The 22,556-nt window shown below is 25.6% G+C and overlaps 2 protein-coding genes and 1 long non-coding RNA gene across 3 annotated transcripts; 1 reads left to right on the top strand and 2 right to left on the bottom strand.

Moving 5' to 3' along the window:
• Positions 1-2,180: 2,180 nt before the first annotated feature.
• On the bottom strand, positions 2,181-2,792 carry LOC135926580 (HIG1 domain family member 2A, mitochondrial-like). Its single transcript, XM_065462508.1, has 2 exons — positions 2,583-2,792; positions 2,181-2,477 (listed from the first exon to the last, which is right to left on the bottom strand). Exons 1-2 carry the CDS (start codon positions 2,755-2,757, stop codon positions 2,263-2,265), a joined length of 390 nt encoding a protein of 129 aa, XP_065318580.1. The 5' UTR covers positions 2,758-2,792; the 3' UTR covers positions 2,181-2,262.
• A 9,444-nt stretch (positions 2,793-12,236) lies between these two features.
• LOC135927149 (uncharacterized) lies at positions 12,237-18,297 on the top strand. The gene is made up of 4 exons (XR_010571961.1): positions 12,237-12,376; positions 13,229-13,394; positions 13,597-13,728; positions 18,223-18,297. It is a non-coding gene; the product is annotated as an uncharacterized LOC135927149 (long non-coding RNA).
• A 554-nt stretch (positions 18,298-18,851) lies between these two features.
• Positions 18,852-21,390, bottom strand: LOC135925857 (putative uncharacterized protein DDB_G0267716). Its single transcript, XM_065461381.1, has 2 exons — positions 21,265-21,390; positions 18,852-21,223 (listed from the first exon to the last, which is right to left on the bottom strand). Exon 2 carries the CDS (start codon positions 21,215-21,217, stop codon positions 20,279-20,281), a length of 939 nt encoding a protein of 312 aa, XP_065317453.1. The 5' UTR covers positions 21,218-21,223; positions 21,265-21,390; the 3' UTR covers positions 18,852-20,278.
• Between the last annotated feature and the right edge of the window lie 1,166 nt (positions 21,391-22,556).

Raw genomic sequence — 22,556 nt, 5'->3', positions numbered from 1 at the left:
TTACAACCATTAGTAAGGAAAGAAATTGCTAATTTATTTTCTATCACATAAGATAAAGGTTGACTATTTAATAGACAATAAGTAACAAAATATCCTTTAAACATTTCTCGTTTGTGATTTAAGGAACTTTGGTGGGTAAATTGATATTGAATGTTGTTTTCCTTTAAATAAATGAATTCGCAATATATTCGCGGTAGAAAATTCGCTATAAAAGTTTCGCTATGTATTCGCGGAAATAAATTCGTGATATTGTCTTCGCTATTAATGTTTCGCTGGGTTTCGCGATATTACCTTTGCCATAATATTTGTTCGCGCTAAACGACATTTGCGATAAAAGTTTCACTAAATTGACCTGATACGGTTTTCATAAGCCCAAATTCGATATATTATTTTGTTCTATAAATGTATTTAAAGCAACAAATCCCTAAAATATTTCATTTAATTTGATAACTCTTATATTAAAATTGATTATTATTAATTCAACTTTCTCGAATTTTGATTTATTATCGAGCTTCATAATACTTAAATTTTCCCATTTATCATTTGTAAATTCATTTTTTTTTCAAATACAAAATGATTGATTTAATGAATTTCTTAGCTTCATTTTGAAATGATGCATTCTTATCATGCATTTTAAAAAGATTTTATCATACAACCGAGCCTTAAAGGTTATTGATAACTTGGCTTTTAAGGTTATAACTAATTTATTCATTAATGAAAACATCTCCACTGCAATTGCTTAGGATTACAAATTTTTAACCACATTATTTAAAGTCGTCTCTATATTTAACTATGCCTAAATAAGCATCGGCCAATATATTTTCAAAAAATGATTTTAATATTGAATTGGAATTCTTTTGGGGTAAAAATAAGATTTACCAACTACTCGAGAGCCTATATTAATGATAGCCATCTTGCTGAGAACAATTCGTAGAAGTTGGGACCATTAAATATCTTGAAAATCCATAGTTTTTTTTAAAACATATAGCCTGTTTATGGGTCTGCTGCATTCGGCATAACATTTCATAGCAACTTTTTCTATGTCTATTGATAATGAAGCATGCCCCTTTCTACGGCATTGTGAATTATTATGGCACATGCAACTAATAGGGATAATATTTCCCGAAACTAATAATTCCGTTATTACACTTTGCTTTTTCCGAAATTCTTACTGACGTGATATCCTTCGTTTTATGAATTTTTTTAAGAGTTTACTTGAAACACTTTTCAAATAACACAGCCTAATTGGGAATATTTTAGTATTTCCATTATTTGATGCAACAGTTAATAAAGAAATGGACGATTTTCCATCAAATCCTCTGTTTCTTAGTTTCAGGACCTTGATAAAAACAGAAACAAAAACGAAATGCTTTTTTAAATGTATGATTGAATTAAATTAAAAAAAATATAGAGTAAGTTTCTGGTTAAGTTATCTTTAGCTAATTTATATTTAAAAAATATAAAGAAAAATCGGGAGGATGCATAAATCAATAGACGTGTGTTTTTGTGTAAACTAAAGTAAAAAAAATAGGGATTATGCCAAACGTGGGTGATTTGGTAACCCTGATTATAGTCATAATTTTAATAAATTATTAACTTTTGCCTATTTTTCTTTCAAATTATCGTTTAGTGATATATTCAATTCATTTTTGGAGAAGGGGTGTTTGGCGGGGGGGGGGGGTGTTTATCATTATTAGCTTAAATGATAATTAGAGAATAAGCAAGTTTCTGAAGAGGGGGGGGGGATATTTTTTCCTTGCCACTTCCACCCACAGGCAATGTTTATGCTACCTAGTTATATCTATTAAAAATTGTCTTATAAACATTGCCCAACATTCTCATAATTTTAACACCCCTCTTATAATTTATTTATATAAATATCTCAAAATATTATATATATTATGAAATATTTTCTTGTATAAATAAATTTCATGTTTCTCCAAAAAATTAGAAATTAAACTTAACATCACACCTCTTTTGTCCATATTGTATAAATTAATATACTCTTATTTAATAATTAAAAATATTATAAACATTCTTCTTATGTTAAAAAGGTATGTTTGACAAACAAGTATATAAAAATGGTTACTAAATAACCCCCCCCCCCTATAATTAATTGAAACAATTGTCTCTATAAATATTCAATCCACTCATTTAAATAAAATAGTTTAATTGGACATTGTATTCTCATGATTATAGGCAAATTTAATTTATATAATAGAAGTTCATTCTTCACATTAATTATAATTTTTAATTAGATCCTTATTGAGTTTTATTTGATTTATTGTCTAAATCATTTTTGTTATCAATGGTTTTTGCTAATTTTCTCTCTTGCACATAAGCACCAATGGCTAATGCTATAATTGTAAATCCTTGTGCATATATTCTTGATCTCATCCAGAATTGGGAAGATTGATAGGAACCTTTACGTATACCAAGTACACCTTTGCTCAAAACATAAGCTGTAACAATTGCTCCTATATTTAATTAATTTAATATAATAGGAATTAATACATATATAATTAAGCCCAAAAAAATGTTTCACATATTTCTAAAATAGAATAAACAAATACATTTATTACCTATAGGTACAAATGGATTTTCACGAAACTTTCTAAGACCTTTTTCTAAAAAGGTTTCTTGTTTCCTGCCACTTTCTGTATCTTCAATAGCCCCAAGTGCTAATTTACGAGCTTGGATCCAAAAAAGTTCTTCACTTATAACATTTGGACCATCCTTTTCCACATTTTCATTCATGCAATAGAATAGTGAATTTAGGCAAATATAATTTCCAAATCATATGTCTTAAAATAAAACATGGCTAGATATTCCATGACCGGTCTATAATTAGATATTTTCAAAATAAAAGTTAAATGATAGGGGGTGGCAGTGGGTTATAGAGTCATAAGATTATTATTAAAATTTGCATTAAATGAGTGTTTAGACAAAGAAAATCCAAGAAATTGATTAACATCTTAAATGTCAAAATAATAGCTTAAAAATATAGGAAATTATTATATCTTATTGATTTTGAATAAACTCTAGATGTATATAATATGATAAAGTCTCTACTGGTTATTATCTTAGTTTACCATAATAGTCTATTGTAGTTTTCTATTAAATTAAATGGTAAAGGGAGTTAGGAGGAGAAAAGTTTTAAGTGGCAAAATTTTATGCAAATAATTATATAATCGATATTTTTACAGTTATTGATTTGTTATATTAATTTAATTAGAAAATCAATTGATTGACAAAACTTGATGGGGTAATTTATTTAACTATACAATAATTGTAAATTCAATAATGATATACTTAACTAATGTGCACATCATAGAAACACGTTGCTTACACAATACAGTTAATTATAAATATTTCCTAAGCCTATATCAATAGAATGTAAATTAAAATGAGAATAAAATTTTTTAGGAGGAATCGTGAAAAAATTGTTTTGTTAAAAAGGAAGATAGTTGCAATAATTTTATAGAATACAAAGTAAATTAAAAATAAAATAAAAGATATTTTTGAAACCTGAGCAATGGAATGCAGTTTATCTAGGATGACTCCCGTTCCGAATTGAACTGTGGCAATGTTAGAGATGGGATACAAGAACAAAATCTTTCCCATTGATTCATATATTAAGTTTGGTCTATATAAACGGATTAGTAAATGCTTTAAAATATTAAAAGACATTTGATTATCTTCACTCAATCATCCACACCTTATTTCCTGATGCCGCAGGTCTATTAAGGGCGAGACACCATTTACACCGCAAAATCGACTAAGAAAAATGAATACCTGATTGAAGGATTAATATTAAGGATTGCCAGCATTGACCGCCTGATTTATATCCAAGTTAAACTTTATAGAATGTCATAAAAATGCAATTTAAAATCCACCCAAATATTAAGAAGAATCTAAAACTATAAAAAATATATTGATTTTTTTTTTACAGTAATCAGGAGCGCTCCAAAGTCAATACCCGATAGAATAAACGCTGTTATAAAAGTTAAAGGGAATACAAGTATAAATTATATTCAAACGGACGGACTAAGATGTGCTAAATTAATATGTAATAAATGTAGGCAGTTTTATATATATTTTTAAATGTATTACATTAGCATTTATTATATTTAATTGATATAACTAATATTTATTATATTCTTTAATATGTAATACTAATATTAAAAAATTAAAATATATAATATTACTATTAAAAAAATGGGGCGATTATAACTCAATGGCATGCACATAGTAAATGCAAACTTCGCCTTCTCCAGTGTAATAAGGTTATGGACACAAAAGTTTGGAAGCTCTGACCATTATAACTTCAACAATCTCTTATCAAACGAACATTTGCGAGTTGTTATATGTTTTCGACTAGGATTTAATACAGTCCAAACACATAATTGGATAGATTGTAACAAATTGATAATCTCTAAGTAAATCATGGATATAACTGCTCACACATTTAAGGTGGCACCGATGTTATACATCAGATCTGATAATAAGTGGATACCTAAAAGCACAGTGAAAACTATCCTTGAACCGATTATTCTATCATCAGAGTACAGCGAGAGACCTGATGAATTTAATACAATCCCTTAGGAATCACATTTTTTCCTAATTTCCATCAGATAATAATTAGAATTCTTTATTAATCCTCGAGACAAGGAAGATTAATTTTTTTTAAAACTGATTTATATGTTCTTTTTATTTCAATTACGCTACCCACAAATGCCAATTTTTCTACTCGAACTTATAAAATTTTAGAACTTCTAATCAAAATTTGAAAAAATAAATCAAAAAAATTTTGTGCAAATTTATTTTCGCAAATTTTACTGAATCTTTTAAACTCTACTTCTACTAAGAATATAGAATCAAAGCGTTTTCAAAAGAACCAAGAAAATTTTTTTTTCTTAACAAAAATACAAATAATAACCTTCAAATACAAATAAATATCTGAATCATTACCATAGATGAACTGATAACAAAATGCATTCTTTTCCTATGCTAAATATAAATAATAATTTGTAGATTTTGTTTAATTACATTTATTAAATTACTAAATATTATATCACCATCTATCCGTGTGTAGTTTGGTAGAAAGACCATATTCCTATATAAATTTCAAAATAATAAAATTAATAATATATATTATTTTTAAGATTTTAACATTTGAGTATATTTTAAAGAATAAGTATTATTATATCAATTATTATGAAAATTAGATTTTGTGTTGTCTTGAATATAAATATTTGCAAAGTTGTTCCATCTGCTTTATATATTATTTCCTATATTTGATGATTTGTAAATCTTTAAACTAATAATATCCATGATGTGGCTTTACAAATTGATGGTGAATTATTGATTAGTTTATTGATATTATAATAGAATATTTGTTTACTCTGACCTCATATTTTTTATTGTATTTATGTTGATTATATAAAAATTTATTTTATTTTCCTTTAAAAAAAACTTTAAATGGTCCGCACCAGAATTAGCATATCCTTTCCTTTTTTTAATTACAATATTCTCTTAAATATATCAGCCTGTGATATAGATAAGTGCAACATTACTTAAAGGTAACCATGAAGCTAAGAAAAGGCATATTCAGAGGCATTATTCTATGAATCCTTAACTATAAAAAAATTAAAGCCCTCCAAATTTATTTTACAATCAATATCGAAATCTAACCATGATATTTTTATTGAGCAGTCATTAATTTCTATGACCATGGTTAAAGTAGATAAAAACTCATTAATAAACTCTTTTACGAGTTATGATTATTATATATTTTTCTTATATTATTCATAGATATAATATAAATAAATATATAAATAAACAATATGTTAACTTAAATGATGGCAAAATTTCTAATAAATAATATTCATAATTAAAATCATACAGGATGGTGTTCCTTCAATAAAATATATTTTAATATTCATTAAATAAGAGCAACGAACTTTTATATACCTTTACAATTCGCTGAACCAAACCAAATCTTTATAAATTTTTTAAGAACCGTAACCGAACCTATACTTATCCATAACTACTTAACCGATATAAATAAAGGTTCGGACCCTTGTTTAAAAAGCTTTTATCAATTGTATAAAGTTTATATTTATTAATTTTTTGAAAAAAAAAATTTCTTTTTATATAATCAATCACATTTAAATTTGTATTGGACTGTTTCTTTTGATTAATGATTAATACGCACATGATGGAACAAGAAGGGAACCGAAACATCTATTCAGGAACCTTTTCGGAACGTTCCAAAAAATATATATAAATTATTTATTTATTTCTACAAATAAAAAAAATAAAAATTTCTAAAAGTTGAATATATATAAAGTTATTTTAATTTCTAATAATAAATAATCATTAATCATATTTAACTATACAATACTACCAAAATAATAACAATAAGCAAACAAATAGTAGATTTTAAAAAAAATTAAAAAGGAGGGGAATCATTTTTATTAAATTTAAAAAAATTTATTTAGCTGTTTTATGTTTTATTTCTGATAATAATAAAAAATCATCCATAGCCAGGTAAGTTAAACATTGTATTTCGACACTCAAATTTATACTAACACCAAAAAAAGAACCGATATAATAATAATTTTTTAGAAAATATATTATTGCTTCGATGTAATTAATTGATTCATAGATTAATTAAAATGTGTAGATTTAAAAAATATATTTAGATATTTTTCTCAAGCTAAATCGGAACAATATTTTAACCGAATATGGTATTTCACTAAAACTTAAAAAAATATTTTGGTACGGAACGGGAACGCAGAAATGCCCTTATTCACAGTGTTCCTGATTTTAACAATTAGTACTCAACATATTTCGCTGTGCTTAACACATCACGTTCGACTCGAACAGAAGAAGGAAGGGTTGCATTACATTTACTAAATAAAAATCTTAATTAGGACGAATTTATTAAAATAATATTTGTTTTCCAAAAAATTGATTAGATCGTCTAGAATTTCTTTACTGTATATCGAGGTTGAACTATTTGAATTAGTCTACCTTTATGTAGGTTATAATTCCTTTAATTTTCTTTATTTGTAAAAAATGGTTCATATTGGGGCCAAGGCAGAGTTAAGTTATCTTCATTTCATCTTAAGAAATAAATACTATTGTATTGACATATATTCCTCAAATAAATGATAGTATTAGAGAATATACATTAACATACCTTGAGAGCATTTTTTTTCATTTAACATGAGAATTCATCAATTTGCATAATATTTATTTTTGAAATATTCCAATAGCTATAAATTTTATTAAAATTTCTAATTTCAACTTGATTGAAAATGATAAAAAAATTATAGTTTATCGAAATATCTCAAAAATAAATATTTTACAAATTGATGTATCTCTATATCAGGTGTCATGAAAAAATTTTATTATAATACTTTAATACCTTAATTGATTCATTATTAATTAGATTAAATCATGACTGTATAAAATTCAACAACAAAAATGTAATAAATAAAATAAAAAAACTTCTGGTGGTTGATCTGATTTAAAAACTCGGCTTAAATTATTTATAAAGTTTAAAAAAAATATATAATATATAATAAAATATAATATATTTTTTCTGTATTTTTTAAGAAAAAATTTAAAGGAGTAACTTTTTGCTTTACTGCTATTCAAAAAAAAAATAAACGCGTTACTCGCTACCTTTGACAAGTACTAACTCATTTTCAACCTCAAAAAAGGTAACGCCATTAGTAACTATGTTATTTTTATTGACGTTATTTTACAGCTCAACTTTAAAATTATGGAAATTATTTAGAATTTGACTAGTAAAAAAAAAGGACGATAAAATTTTCGAAATAACCCAATTTTTGGAAACGATATTTTACAACGCTCTAGTTTGGACTTGTTATCTAACATTATGCGCTTGAACTGATAAAAGGTTCAGGTTATGGACCTTAGCCATAGTAAGAAAAGCAAACAGGAATCGAAAAACTGGACAGATTTAGATCCTCCGTAAAAAAAACCAACCCGAAACCGAACCATATTTTAATTTCGATATTAAATTCTGTTTAATTATGATGCGGAACAGGCTATTAGTTATTTAGCCACATTGGGGAAAAAATAAAATAAAAACTGAATTTGATTTTACAACGCTCTAGTTTGGACTTGTTATCTAACATTATGCGCTTGAACTGATAAAAGGTTCAGGTTATGGACCTTAGTCATAGTTTAGAAAAGCAAAGAGGAATCGAAAAACTGGACAGATTTAGATCCTCCGTAAAAAAAACCAACCCGAAACCGAACCATATTTTAATTTCGATATTAAATTCTGTTTAATTATGATGCGGAACAGGCTATTAGTTATTTAGCCACATTGGGAAAAAAATAAAATAAAAACTGAATTTGATTTTACAACGCTCTAGTTTGGACTTGTTATCTAACATTATGCGCTTGAACTGATAAAAGGTTCAGGTTATGGACCTTAGTCATAGTTTAGAAAAGCAAAGAGGAATCGAAAAACTGGACAGATTTAGATCCTCCGTAAAAAAAACCAGCCCGAAACCGAACCATATTTTAATTTCGATATTAAATTCTGTTTAATTATGATGCGGAACAGGCTATTAGTTATTTAGCCACATTGGGGAAAAAATAAAATAAAAACTGAATTATTATTGTTTTATTTATTCTTTTTTGAAAAAATTTAATAGTTGTTGTTCACATTACAAATCAACCTTTTTTATGATATGATCGATCGCGAATTGTAATTAAAATATAATATTGCTATAGGTTAGTGTGCCAAAACTTTGAATTCGTTAAAAAAAGGGACATTTTTTTTTATAAAAAAAAAAAAAATGTAATAGTAAAATTAAAATTTTTAGAAAAAAGGTATATACAAATTTTTATTATTTTTTTTTTAAAAAAAGGCAAAATTTCTATCAAAAAACTTACCGGTTAAAAGGGGAGGGCTAGAAACAATCTTATGTGCAGAGGATTTGAGAATTTACATGTGATATCAAATTTATAACATTCGGTTCTTTAATGAATATGAACATTATAGAAAAACGAATCTTTATTCATTTATTTAAATGTATTTTTAATTAAAACTATTTTTTTTTAATAAATTGAAGTCTGTTCTGCTCATTTCGCCTGATAAATAGAAAAAAATTCACCCGCCCATCACTTTAAATTTTTTAACCCGTCAGCCACCCCCCCCCCCTATGTTGAAAATATTTATAAAACCTCGACCATTCCCATTCAAAGTATGGGCGGGGCGGGAGAAAAATCCGCCCAATGCAGACCTCTTATACCTTCTACAATTACCCAAAATAATTTATATTCATGTCCTCTTATAAAAAAAATAAATAGTAATTCTTATAAACGAAATTTTTTTTTAGCAGTAATAAAAAACTATTAAAAATTTCTCTATATTATCTTTATAAATATTAATTAAATATTGATTTGATATCATATTATTATAATATCGTCTTCAATAAAAAAGAGTATATTCATTTAATAAATGAGCTTTAAAATAATGGAATCATCAATTTGAGAACTCCACATATACATAAGGCTCCTTGGTCTATCTTTTTTTTTAAAATTGATTAAAATAAGAAGTAGACTTTACATCAGGCACATAATTTTCATTCCTACATCAGATAAAAAAAACGATATATTCTAAATTTAATATGATCAATGTAAATACAATTTATTTTATCTGCTGTTGCTTAATTAAGATTTCAAAAGGAATGGTTATAAAATATCTTCCAATGCTTTTAAGGGGAATTTAAATCAGTGTCAATTTCTGATATAAGACGATACTAGAATGTCCGAGAAATTAGGCTTTATTTGCTTCCTTTAAAAGAATTGCTAAAAAAAGAGTGGAGATTTAATTGATGATTTTATTTATGATATAAAGATTTATCGCCATCGTCGATGAAGGATGGATGAATTTAAATTCTCATTTTTTATAATTATATATATTTTTTTATTTTTCATATAATTAAATTTTATTATTATTGTTTTAAGGGCTTATTCATAATTTACTATTTTGTTTAAAACTCTGCCTATACGCGAATAATTATATTGCATTAAAAGTTCTCTTTTTTTTAAACATGATAATTATATATTTATATATATCCATTATAATATTTATTTAATGGCAATTTTCTAATGACACCACGAGGTTCATTAATTTGTTACCAAATGAAAATATTATATATCCTAATTATAAATTTCAGACAAACCCGGTCCAAAGCTCTGCTCGGTTTTTTAAAAATCTGGGTCGGGCCAAAAAAAATTTTTTATAACGAATCCGGGCCGGGCTAAGCGATTGATACTTCTGCAGGTTTCTGATAAATTTGTATCTTATAACATTTTTTAAAATTTGTTTTAATATACTTTTTGTATATAAAATATTTGTATTTTCTTCATAAGGTAAAAGTCGGGCCCGGAGAAAGCCATAAAAAGGTTAATTTGGGGGCGAGACGGGGGAAGGAATAAACCGGCAGTTACAAAAAAAATAAGCTTTTTTAAAATTAATTACAATATAATCTACATCATTATTAAGTTTTTTTTTTGCTCACATTTGTGATCATAATTTTGAATTTTAATTTAATCTCAAAACATTGTGTAAATCATCATTGACAGAATTTTTTTTTTTTAAAAAATAGAAAAAAGAAATAGGACAGGATAAAAAATGAACCGAGCCTGGTGAAAGTTTAATTCAAACCATGCCGGGTCAAAATATTTTGCCTTTTGCAGACTTCTACTATATACACAATTATCTAAAGACCACTTCCTGTATTTTAAAAGGAATTCTTTTCGTTCCTATTCTGATCTCGTTTATTAGATTGCCCTAAATCGTGGATATTTTTGGGCCCCACCAGTTAATTCTTTTTGCCGGGCCCTTGTAAATATTTTCTAGACGTTGCCCGGATCGGGTAACAGGCTGGGCATTGCAGATCTCTAGTATATATCTAACTAATTCAAACGTCTTAATGTCTATAAAAGAACCCCCAATGTTTGCTAACGGAGTTCAGAACTAAAACCAGAATGAGTCCAAGAAGGTTTCTGAATGTTTGAAAAAACTATTCCGGTTCCTAAGAATTCTAAGAAGAGGTTTGGCTCTGGTTCATAGATTTAGCGCAGTTCCGATGGTTCTTCTTTTGCAGATTTGGTTCAGGCCTCAAATTCCGTTTATACTCTAATAATGAACTCTCGCAACAGTTTGAACAATATTCTTTATGCATAAATTAGCTGCACTATTAATATTAATTAGAACCGCCTGCTGAAAATTTGCAAAACTGATTCAAATATTCCTAAAAATTTTGAAAAAGTTAGTCCAAGTTTCTGACTCGGGTTCTCCCCAAAAAAAGATTGTGGCTAAAACATTTATTTTTTAATTAATTATTATTTTTCTATATAAATTTACGGTGGATTACTCATATTGCAGGCTGTCAAATTAACCAAAACAAAAATAAGATTAGATTATATAGATTAGATTATATAGATTATTTTATTTTTATTACCAAAATTTTTTTAAAAATATCGAAATTAAAATAAAATATATATACATTTATTTTGAGCAAATGAATTTATTATTGATTAAGGTTTTTATAGCTAATATGGCAGAATTCTAAAAAATAAATAAATGGCTTGCTTTAGATAAAATATCATTTACGTTATGATGATAATTGATAAGTTAATATTAGTAGAAGCTTTTATAAACTGTTTAGGTCTTTAAAAAATTTACAAACCTTTCATTTCGAATTATAAATGCTTCATTAGCACTGATATTTATTACTAGAATTAGTGTTGTTAAACGGCTAATTGAATATTTTAGACAGATAAATGTTGCCTTAAGCTTCGAAAATCCAAACCTTTATGCCATCTATGATCGAAATCTTCAGGCTTGCGTAATATTTTTCTGGACTAAATATTGAGTTAGCCGTTTTTAAAAAAATTGGCCCAAATCAAGTAGTTTAACATTAACCTGGAGTTCTCCTCTCTTTAAAAAAAAAGTCTTAACAAAATTATATTATGTAAATTGTTGTAGATAGAAAAATAAAACGATTATTACTTGGACTAGCTTCAACATGTAATGAAATTTAAAAAAAACATGTTTTTGTCAAATGCGTATATTGGAAAAGAAAAGTTATTTTTTATAAATGTAAAGATTATACGTTAATTTGAATATAAAATTTGTAAGGATAATTGAAATGTTTTATTGTAAGCAAATTAAATGACAATTATGAAATAATTATTGATGATATGTAAATTTTAGTCTCGTGACTAGGATCATACTCTCGATAGGATTCCACAATTTCCTCCATTTAGCAAGAAATCTTTAAATAGTGAAATCGAATTAAATATTCAAGAAAAAGTAAAGAAGAAAGTTTTATAATTTTTTACTTTATATTTTTACTTTTTAGTTTTATTTATGTTATTTAAGAATGATTTTGATGAACTATATATCTTAATAAATTAAATTGTCATCTTTGATTCTTGTTCATAATAATCACGAATTGTTTTAAACAGTTTTGTTTTTAAAGCAAAACAAAAATGTAAAAATTTTAATTAAAACCAGAATTGTTAGAAATGCGAAAATCGTATTCATTTTATTTCTATAAAAAAATTTCTTGATAAAATGGATATGTATAAAAAAAAATATTATAATACTTTATAAATTTTATAATTTTTTTTAACGAAAATGAATAAGTTATACATTTCCTGACATGAGTTTGGTGATGCTCTTCAAATTTTCGGGGAGAAAATAAAATTTTATTTTAGTTATTTGTGGAAAATGCTCAAGAATTGTATTAAATATTACTTTTTTGTCCTTCCTTATATCCTGTTTACCTATTATGGCGGGCAGTCATTCAATGTCCTGTCGAACTCATATCTATATCTAAATACTAAATCCTCAAAATCACTTTCTAATAGGGTATCTACATCAAGGGCATATGAGTTGAATAAGGGGAGGGTCTAAGCAAAATGTGCTGTTTATAAATTTTTGAAGATAGGGTTGATTTTTAATTTTGGTATTTGCTTTTTTTGTCAGGAGCCAAAAAAAACCTTACCCATCTTTTCGCAACTAAGAAAAATAAGAAAACAAAATCTCGAGGAACTAGAATCGCAGAACAGAGAAAAGCTCGAAAGACCCAGAAACCTAATTTTTAATTGCCTTTAAGAAAGGAATTTTATTTTAATTAAAAGTATAAAATTTAAAAAATAGAATGGAAATGTATCTTAGTTTTTGAATGGCGGAGGAGGAAATCCTTACAACTCGTGTCGATGTGACTCGAAAATACGCTTTCAGGTTCGGTCATATTTAGACCTTAATTTTAAAATATTATTTCGGACTAGAGTCCATTCCTGTGGATCTGGCACACATTCACTCGGTAAAATTTTAAATTATTTTGTATTTTAAATGGCGCTTATTAGATATTCTTATCAAAATAAAAAAAGAGTAGTCAGTCACGTGGAAGGGATTGGTGGGGAGAGGGGATTTTTATTTTCTCTAACGTTAATAATCTTTTATGTTCACTAATCTTGAAAATTGTATTATTTTTTCCTCAATCTAAATTTTTTTTTTCAAATAAGACCCTAAAATAAGAGTTCGAAACGGGTTGAATGTAGGATCGGATAGGTCCAACAATAAAATGGTAGATCGAGCCGAATTCGAAAAACTTACAATCGTACCCTAGACGTCTTACGCATACATTTACATAGAGAGTTAAGCCTATTTTCTTATCTCAATAAATATTATATCAATTACCATCATCTCATTATTTTTATAATTCCTGTAAAATCTGACAGGTCATATGATTAAAAATAATTTCCTGTACCATAATCTAAAAATACTCCATATCTTGTTAAACTGAATAGTTTTTTTTTTTAAATTTTATAGTACATCGTATCCCAAAATAAATTTTACTACGTATATTAATATATAAAATTATTAAGTTTGAGATATCGATTTTTTCTGGAAGAAATTTGATGATTATTCACATTCTTTTTTTCCCCGATTTGTACAATATTTATATATTTTTTTTTAAAAAAAAGCTAAAAAGTTTTAGGAGATAGAAAATTAATCATTTTATATACTATATATATTTTTTAAAAAAGGCAAACAACATGATTTCAAAATCAATATAAAATTAATATTTTAATTTAAAAAAAAAATGTCCGATGTTGTTTGCAATTTGTCATATCCGTTATATCGTTTATAAACCTTGCATAATAGTGCGCACAAATTGAGCATTTCAAAGGCTGCATTGCAAGAATAATGCATTTCAAATGGCCTCTTGCAAATTAGTAAAATTATCGTTTGGCGTTAGCAACCATTTAAAAAAAGCGCAAACAGGTTTGCTTTTCAATATTTTTTTTATTCTTCGCTTTGTAATATTTTATAAAATGTAATATAAATAACTTACTTATATATCAGAAGAAGAAATATTTAGAAATTAAAGAAATAAGAAGGCAGACGATAATGTAATTTTCAAATACAAATCCTTTTTTAAGAACTTATTTAAAATTTTGAATCGACGGATATTAATAAAAAGACAACCTCAATTTAAACAAGGAACGCTTTACGTTTTTTATTTAAAAATTACGACAAAACGTAAGTGCACAATTTGTACGCATTATTATATTCTATTTTATTTAGGTTAGATTTGAAAATTTTATACATAACTTCTATAATATCGCTCCCATGCCTGACTTTTAAAATTTAAGGCCAGTGAAAGAATTTTTGCACTCCTCTCCCCTTATAAAATAAATATTTTTTAACCTAAAGTCATCAAAATAGTATTTAATTAAGATATAATATAGAGATATAAACTGTCACATTTATTTAAAAGTATTTTAAAATTATAATTAACATACTATATCAATTAATAGAATAGAAATTAATAAATAAATAAAATTAAAATATAGGTAAGGTCGGCGGGGCTTAATGACCCATGTATAGATATACAATTGGATCGACAAATTTCGATTGATATTCTTTGTCGTAGGTATTATCACCTGTGATTAAACGTAACCATTGCCCTTTTGTTTTGAATAATTTTAGTGATTGGGTTCCATATGATCCACAAGTGTCAGAGACTACCGGAACAAACAAAACATGATAGGATGCATGTTACCCTGTAAAGTATTATTTGAAACTTGGAGCCAACATTTATTTAAACTCAAAATGTGTGTGACTATTGGAATATTTTTGTATCTTACGATTTTACGATGTAATTGCTTTTTGAATCGTGATATAAAATTTAACGAATCAAATAATTGGATATAATTTGTAATCGATTCGAAAATTCAAAATGAATAATTGTTTTATGTACAAATTGAATAATTTAAAATTCGTATATCCATACAAATAATATTGTTATTAGATTCGAAAAATTTAATCTTTCCCATTCCGAATTCAAAAACAAAAAAACTAATCTTTCCAGAATAAAAGATTAAAAATTTTATAGAGTAGATAAAAATAATTGGAAAAACGCATATATTTATAAATCTATAATAGAAATATATAGATTGATAAAATAAACTCAAAAATATTAATTTATGCGTTATTACCGGGAAAAAAAAATCCATTTAAACCATAATCCAAATTTTGTGCCAAGTACCTTGAGAAACACATTTTGAAACATAGTGGCACGCTATTATGGTCAAAAAAAAATCAGGAATTCAAACCCGTCGCGTCACTATAAGGGGGTGAGGTCATACAGGGAGTCGAGCCCCCTAAAAAATTTTTTATACCTGAAAGTTAACTTTTAAAAAAAAGTAATTTTGAAAAAAATTAAATAAAAATTTTTTTTTTTGAACTCTTGGGAATGTGAAGGATAGCGGGGTCCCATGATTCAAGCTAAAACTGAACCGTTAAACCTATATTAACAGCGACTACTTATCTAACCTTATTTGTAAAAAGATTACCACCCGAACCTTTAAAAATGCTGGTGAATCTGAAATATTTTTATTCTTTTAAAAGATGATAAATGAAGATTTTCTATATCCCCTTTACGACGATGCCAGCTATCCAAGTAGTCAAACATATAGATGTGTTCTCAGCCCTAAAATTTATTCTTCCTACTTACGGGTATAATTTGACAGAAGAGAATCTTGGAAATATTTTAATTTTTTTAGAGAATAATTGATAAAATATATATTTATTTTCATAATTCTAATACTCTTGTATGGGAAAGGTTCAAACCGACCCGATAATATTATTTTTTATTAACTGAATATTTACAGTTTGGATCCCTGATTTTTATTTTTATAAATGAATTGTAAAACTGATTTGTTAAAGTTTTTAAAAAAAATTATAAATGGAAACCATGGCCAATTTATTTTGATGCATATTTTAAATTAATAAATCGTTAATCCTGATACTATTGTTACATCATTGATTCGCTAACCAAATCCATGATATAATAACTGTTGAATTTTGCATGATTCCTTCACTAGGAACATATAATTAAAGTAATTTAATCGATATTAGCGCATCCTAATTTTATTTAGGAAAAATAAAATTTTTGAATTGTAGTTTTTCTTAACTAACACTGCAGATGAAATTAATTTGAGTAAGTTCTGGCCAATAAGAAACTTGGTCAAACGCAGGGGTATATTTGTTTCATTCATTCATGCCCTTTTTTTAACAAAATAATTGGAGAAAAGATGATTATGACTGACAGGATACTGGTTGACCAAATTATGAGGCTTACTCGATATGACTAAATATATTAGATATATTTCAAACATCTAATAACGGCAGATAATTAGTTTTAATTTTGTTCTATTTCTTTCTTCCCTTTCCCCGACATTTTAAATTATTTACTAAGACAGAGATTCCATTATATATCCGAATAGAAAATTTAGGAGTGAGATTATATTTAAATCAGATATTAGGAATCAAATTTAGATCATTGATTAATGTCAATATTTAAATATTCTAAGTTTTCTGGTAGCAATTTGTTGATAATGACTGGATTAAAATTTATCTGGGGAAATTTAATAAAAATTTAAAACGTGCCAGGAATATTTAATTTTTTTTTTAATAACGGTCTTGGAAAGGGCAATTCGTGCATCTGACAATTTATACATAAAATATCAGGCAAGGCTTCACAAATCTCTGATCGTAAAATTTTTTAAGCCAACCCGGGAATCAAAATTATGATATTTTTCTAAATTTCAAATATTCCGATTAATATTATTTTATTTGAAAATAAATTACAATTCGCTTATTTCTTTGTATTTTTTCTTTAAGAGCTGTCTAACTAAAAATTCTAAATCTATAAATAATAAAGTAAATTCACCATATAAAATAAACAATTTATTAATGATAGCATCAAATTATAAATTCACAATACAGATCAGATATCGATAATTTATTTATAAAACGGTTTTTTTATAGAAATAAATAGTCATAGAAGAGATTTATATAAGAACCTTAAAATGAAAACATTTATGTTTATTCAAATACACATATTAAAAATTAAAGACTATACATTACGATTTTAAAAAACGATATAAAATACATAATCATATTAAAACGAAGAGGGGGGGGGGGTACATGATCACGAAAAACATTAATTGAGTCTCTAAAAACGCGCAATAATTGTATTTAAATAATTGGTTTGCGTTCTAAATCAATAAAACAAAAAATCGCTAAAAATTGGGAATCTCGCTTATATCTATTAGAAAATTTTTTTAAGTAAATTTGAAATTAATATTAAATAATGTTAGGAGAGCAAACACTCGTATTTAAGTTGAGAATTTTTAAAAAAATGGAGGAAATATGATCCATATGATTCCCAAATTGGGAGCAATGATAGTATTTCCACTATTTTTTAGTAATTTTTCTGATAACTCAACGTAAATACATTTACACTTTAGCATCTATTAATATTAATTTCAAATTTACTTAAAAATTTTTCTAGGAGATTTAAGAGAAATTTCCAATCTTTAGCGATTTTTGTTTTAGCAATTTAGGACCTATCCCAAATAATTTAATTTGTATTTTTTGTCCTAAGAAAAAGGATTCTTTGGCCTCCAATGTGTGAATTAGTATTTTATGGACATAAGTTTTTAAAAAGAGGAAAGTGTCCGGGGCAAAATGGTCCACTGGCGGAATTGCAAATTGGAGTAAAAATAAAGTTATAATGTTTCGTATTTATTTATCTTTTTTCTAATTTGACATTGGTGGAAAAAAAATTAAAATATTAGAAATGTGGTGGCCAGAAGATTAGTACATCAAAAATTCAACGGGCCAGGGACGACGCGTAAAACTTTAAGGAGCGGGACCTAACTTTTTGTAAAATGAAAACCTCTAATTTTCAACATCCAATAATATACTTAAAAAAAATAGATATCGGAAGATAAATGTGGGACAATAATATAATAAAATATCATATATAATTATAAATATTTAGTAAAAAAATAAATAAATATATCTCGTTTGAATTTTATCGATACTTTAATTTAGTGTTGCAAAATGACTTATCCGATTTTTTAAAAAGGTCTCATCGAATAATAAATGTCGAAACCTTAGTGTCTCATTTATAGAAAATTCTTCAGGCTAGCGTAGTATTTTTTTTTCTAGATAAAATACTGACTTAGTCAGCCGTTTTAAAAAATGGGCTCAAATGGAGCGATTCTGCATCACTACTTTCCTTGTTGTACTAAAAACATCACTACTTTGTACCTACAAAAATACGAATCAAATAAATGGATTATTTCGAAGTAATTCATTATTCGTAACGATAAATTATATTCTTCTAACAGGTATCTTTTTTATTTTATTTAAAAAAATGAAAAATAAATGGATTCCAAAAAAAAGAAGTGATTAACAATAAGTGGAAAATAAAGTGAAAACAAATTAAAAACAATTATCCACAATATTTTTCGGATGAGAATAATTAAAAAAGACTATAATTCCCTCCCCCTCCTCCCATTATTTATGTATTCGATTCGAATAACTATTCGTATTTGAGAATCGAATAATTTGTTTTATACTTAAATACATTTTGGCTAAACGAATAAAACAATTACGAGATTCGTAGTTTCATTCGTTTTGGGGAGACGTATTTAGAGTAGAGATCTGCAAAGTTAGGCTCGGGCCTAATTTTACTTAAAATAATCGGGTGCGGGTTGGGCTTAATATTTAACAAAAATACGGGTCGAGTCGGACCTTGGAAATTTTTTAAATATATCAATTTTATTTTAAATTTTTATGTAAAATAAAAATATTTGATTTTATTTATTGAAACCTAACGACATATAACATATGTCTTTTATTTTGAGTAATTATAAAAATTAATTTCTATATTTAAATAAATTCGGGCCAAATCGGGTCGGTATTTTGCTAAAAAAAATTTTAGGCCGGGGGAGGGGCTTAAAAAATTAGGCCCGATGCAGATCACTAATTTAGATGTATACAAATTTCAAAAACTCCATAAATTTTAAAATATTGTTAAAGTTATGGTTGAGTGAGTTTAAAAAAATTATAATATGAATATGGCCTTATCAAAATTTTGTTACAAAACTATTTACGTTTTTTTTGACAGCATTTTTTTTTAAATAAATAATTTATTAATTATATAAATTTTCTAAAAAAAATATTAATAAAAATTGTTATACAAAAATTCATAAATGTCATAATATATTAATTATAATAATATAAAATAGTTGATGTTATAAATCAAAAATGAGATTGTAGGTAATACAAAAAAAAATAAGATTTATGCATAATAATAAATATAACTTTTAGGCTTATTTCTATAATTAAATAGAAAGTTTAAAAAAAGAGGGTACTTATCAAAATTTTATGCTGGTTTAGATTTAAAAAATGTGTTGTGTAAATACAAAATTTATATTTTTTTTTATTTCACCAATAACAATTGTATAAATTGAATAATTTTAATATTAAATGGTTATTTTAAAAAAAAAATTAATATAATATTTCAAGTCGTATGATATGTAATTGTGTTGTTGTGATATAGAAGATGCCATATATTATTTTACAAAGATTATTTAATGAAATTTTATCACATTTATAATTGGCATAATATTTTTGATTTAATTTTTTAAATACTGGATGCTTTTTTTTGATATATAAATAATTGAATAAAAAGATAGATAATATAATCCTTTTGAAAGGGGAATAACTAAAATAAAGCTAAATTTATATTATCATAGTATAAAATATTAAAAATAATTACACTTTTGTTTTTAAAGTAACATAAAAATTTTAAATTTATAATGAGATTCATAAAAAAATTAATTAATCAAATGATATAAGCGATAAATTTTCCTCATGAAGAGTTGAATAAGTTTTATTAATTTTTTTATTTTTAGATGCACTATTGTTTATATTATCAAAGTCGTAACCATTTTTTATATCACTGCATAAAGAATCTTGAGCACATTGATAAGATGATTTCCCCTTAAAATTAGATTGAGAAAATGAGCTTTTGGAAGTGGAAGAGTTAGTCAAAAAGTTAAATGAAGGTGGGGCAGAAAATTTTCTTGATAACTTTCCATTTTTATTATTATTATGGCCATCTTTATTTTCTGATATAATAGTAGCTTTTATAAAATTATCATCTTTTATTATATCAACATGATTTGATATATTAAAGGAGTTAAAATTATTGACAGGGTTATTAGAAGTCCCTCTAAACTTTTGATACCACTTTTTATTTTCGTCAGAATTTGGTTTAGAAGATATGTTAATATACTCTGAGGCAATGTTAAACTTAGTTGATATTCGATTTTCATTTGAATTTGATAAAAGATTAAAATTCTCATCCAATTGCTCATCAAAAACATCAGTATATATTGAATTCAAGTCTTTATCAATATCAGGAGAAATAGAGGAATCACTTAAAACATATTCTTTTTTGCATTTTAGATTTTTATCAATTATTTCATTATCACTCTTTAATAATTTATTTTTTGAATTTAAATTATCAATTACTTTGCAATTTAAATCACAGTTATTGTTTTTGCTAATTTTCTTTGATATTATAGACCAAATAGTTTTATTCTCTATGTTATTTTTTTGACAAGGTATGTTTAAAAGTCTTAAGGAATCTTTCAAATCTTCATCTTTAGAATCTAGAAAATTCTCTTCATCTATATATTTGTTATGTTTCAAGCCTTCAAAAGTCATACAATCTTCTTCATCTGACTGTCTATTAGTCATAGGCATTAATTTCATATTAAACTAATATAATATAGGATAATAATATAAATTTAAAAAAATACCTATACTCCTAAAAATTTTAACATTAAAAATATCGTCATTTCAAATAAAAAAGAATTTTTAGAATTCAAATTTGCTAATTATCATCTTCAATATAACTGCACTTAATGGCAAAAGATAGAATAATAAAAATCGAATTCAAATATTAGAAACCACATTTAATTTAGATATAGCACAACACTCTATTTAATGATGTATATAAGTGATAGAAATGTTTTAAAAAAACATTACTCGTTAATTAAAAAATACTAAATTTTATTTTAATTAATTTTTTTCCTCAGAGTTAATAAAATTAAATTTATAGAAAAATAATGTATTATAAGATAAGTTCCTTTTGTAATAATTTTTTTTTATTTTTTAACAATTCATTTTCAAAATTTTTATTGGATAAATAAGAGCGTTTAGTGCTCAATATAGCTTTCGCTCTGCTAAACACACGTTCAACTTCAACTTGGGATGGTTGTATTATATTACATTTTATAAATTAATTGTTTAATTTAATATTGTCGTATTTATATTGAATATTTTATATTGAAACCGTTTATTTTAAAATAGAATACCAAAAAAAAATTGAAATTTTTTTAAAATATTTTAAAGAATGGACTTTATTTTCTAAAAAACTTATTAGATCATCTTATTAAGATCCTCATCAAATTTTTTAATTATTATTATTATAACTTAATTTAGATTCAGATTTTTAACTTTATTTTATTTTGGATTTGAGCTGCTTATTGAGTTTGAAAAATTTGTTGGGACATATTCTACATCCGTATAAAATTAAAACCAAGGCCAGGTTAGAGTTAAATCATATTCATCTGAAGAAATAAAATATCGGAGAATATAATTTAACATACCTTGATTGCATAAGCGTGACAGGGAAGGAGGTCAAGGTGAACCTCCCTTCAGAAATATGCTACTTTATGTGAATATCATTCTAATAAAAAAATTCCAGTCCCCCTAAAATGTATGCATATATCTTATACAATAATTTGAAGAAAGAATGTTAAGCGTAGCAGGGAAGGGGGTCAAGGTGAACCTACCTTCAGAAATATGCTACTTTATGTGAATATCATTCTAATAAAAAAATTCCAGTCCCCCTAAAATGTGTGCATATATCTTATACAATAATTTGAAGAAAGGATGTTAGTTAATATTAAGCTAAAAAGACTATAATTCATATTTTTTTGGAAAAATTATTTATATATAAATGTATATTTATTTTATACAAACTAATAAAAATATATTTCCTATTTGTTCCAGATTTGACTTATCTTTTAATATTCTCTTTTGGTAA

The sequence above is a fragment of the Gordionus sp. m RMFG-2023 genome, chromosome 3 (genome assembly GCF_954871325.1).
Source record: "Gordionus sp. m RMFG-2023 chromosome 3, tfGorSpeb1-WG-v2, whole genome shotgun sequence".
Lineage (NCBI taxonomy): Eukaryota > Metazoa > Nematomorpha > Gordioida > Chordodea > Parachordodidae > Gordionus > Gordionus sp. m RMFG-2023.
This window is presented reverse-complemented; position numbering and strand designations above follow the sequence as displayed.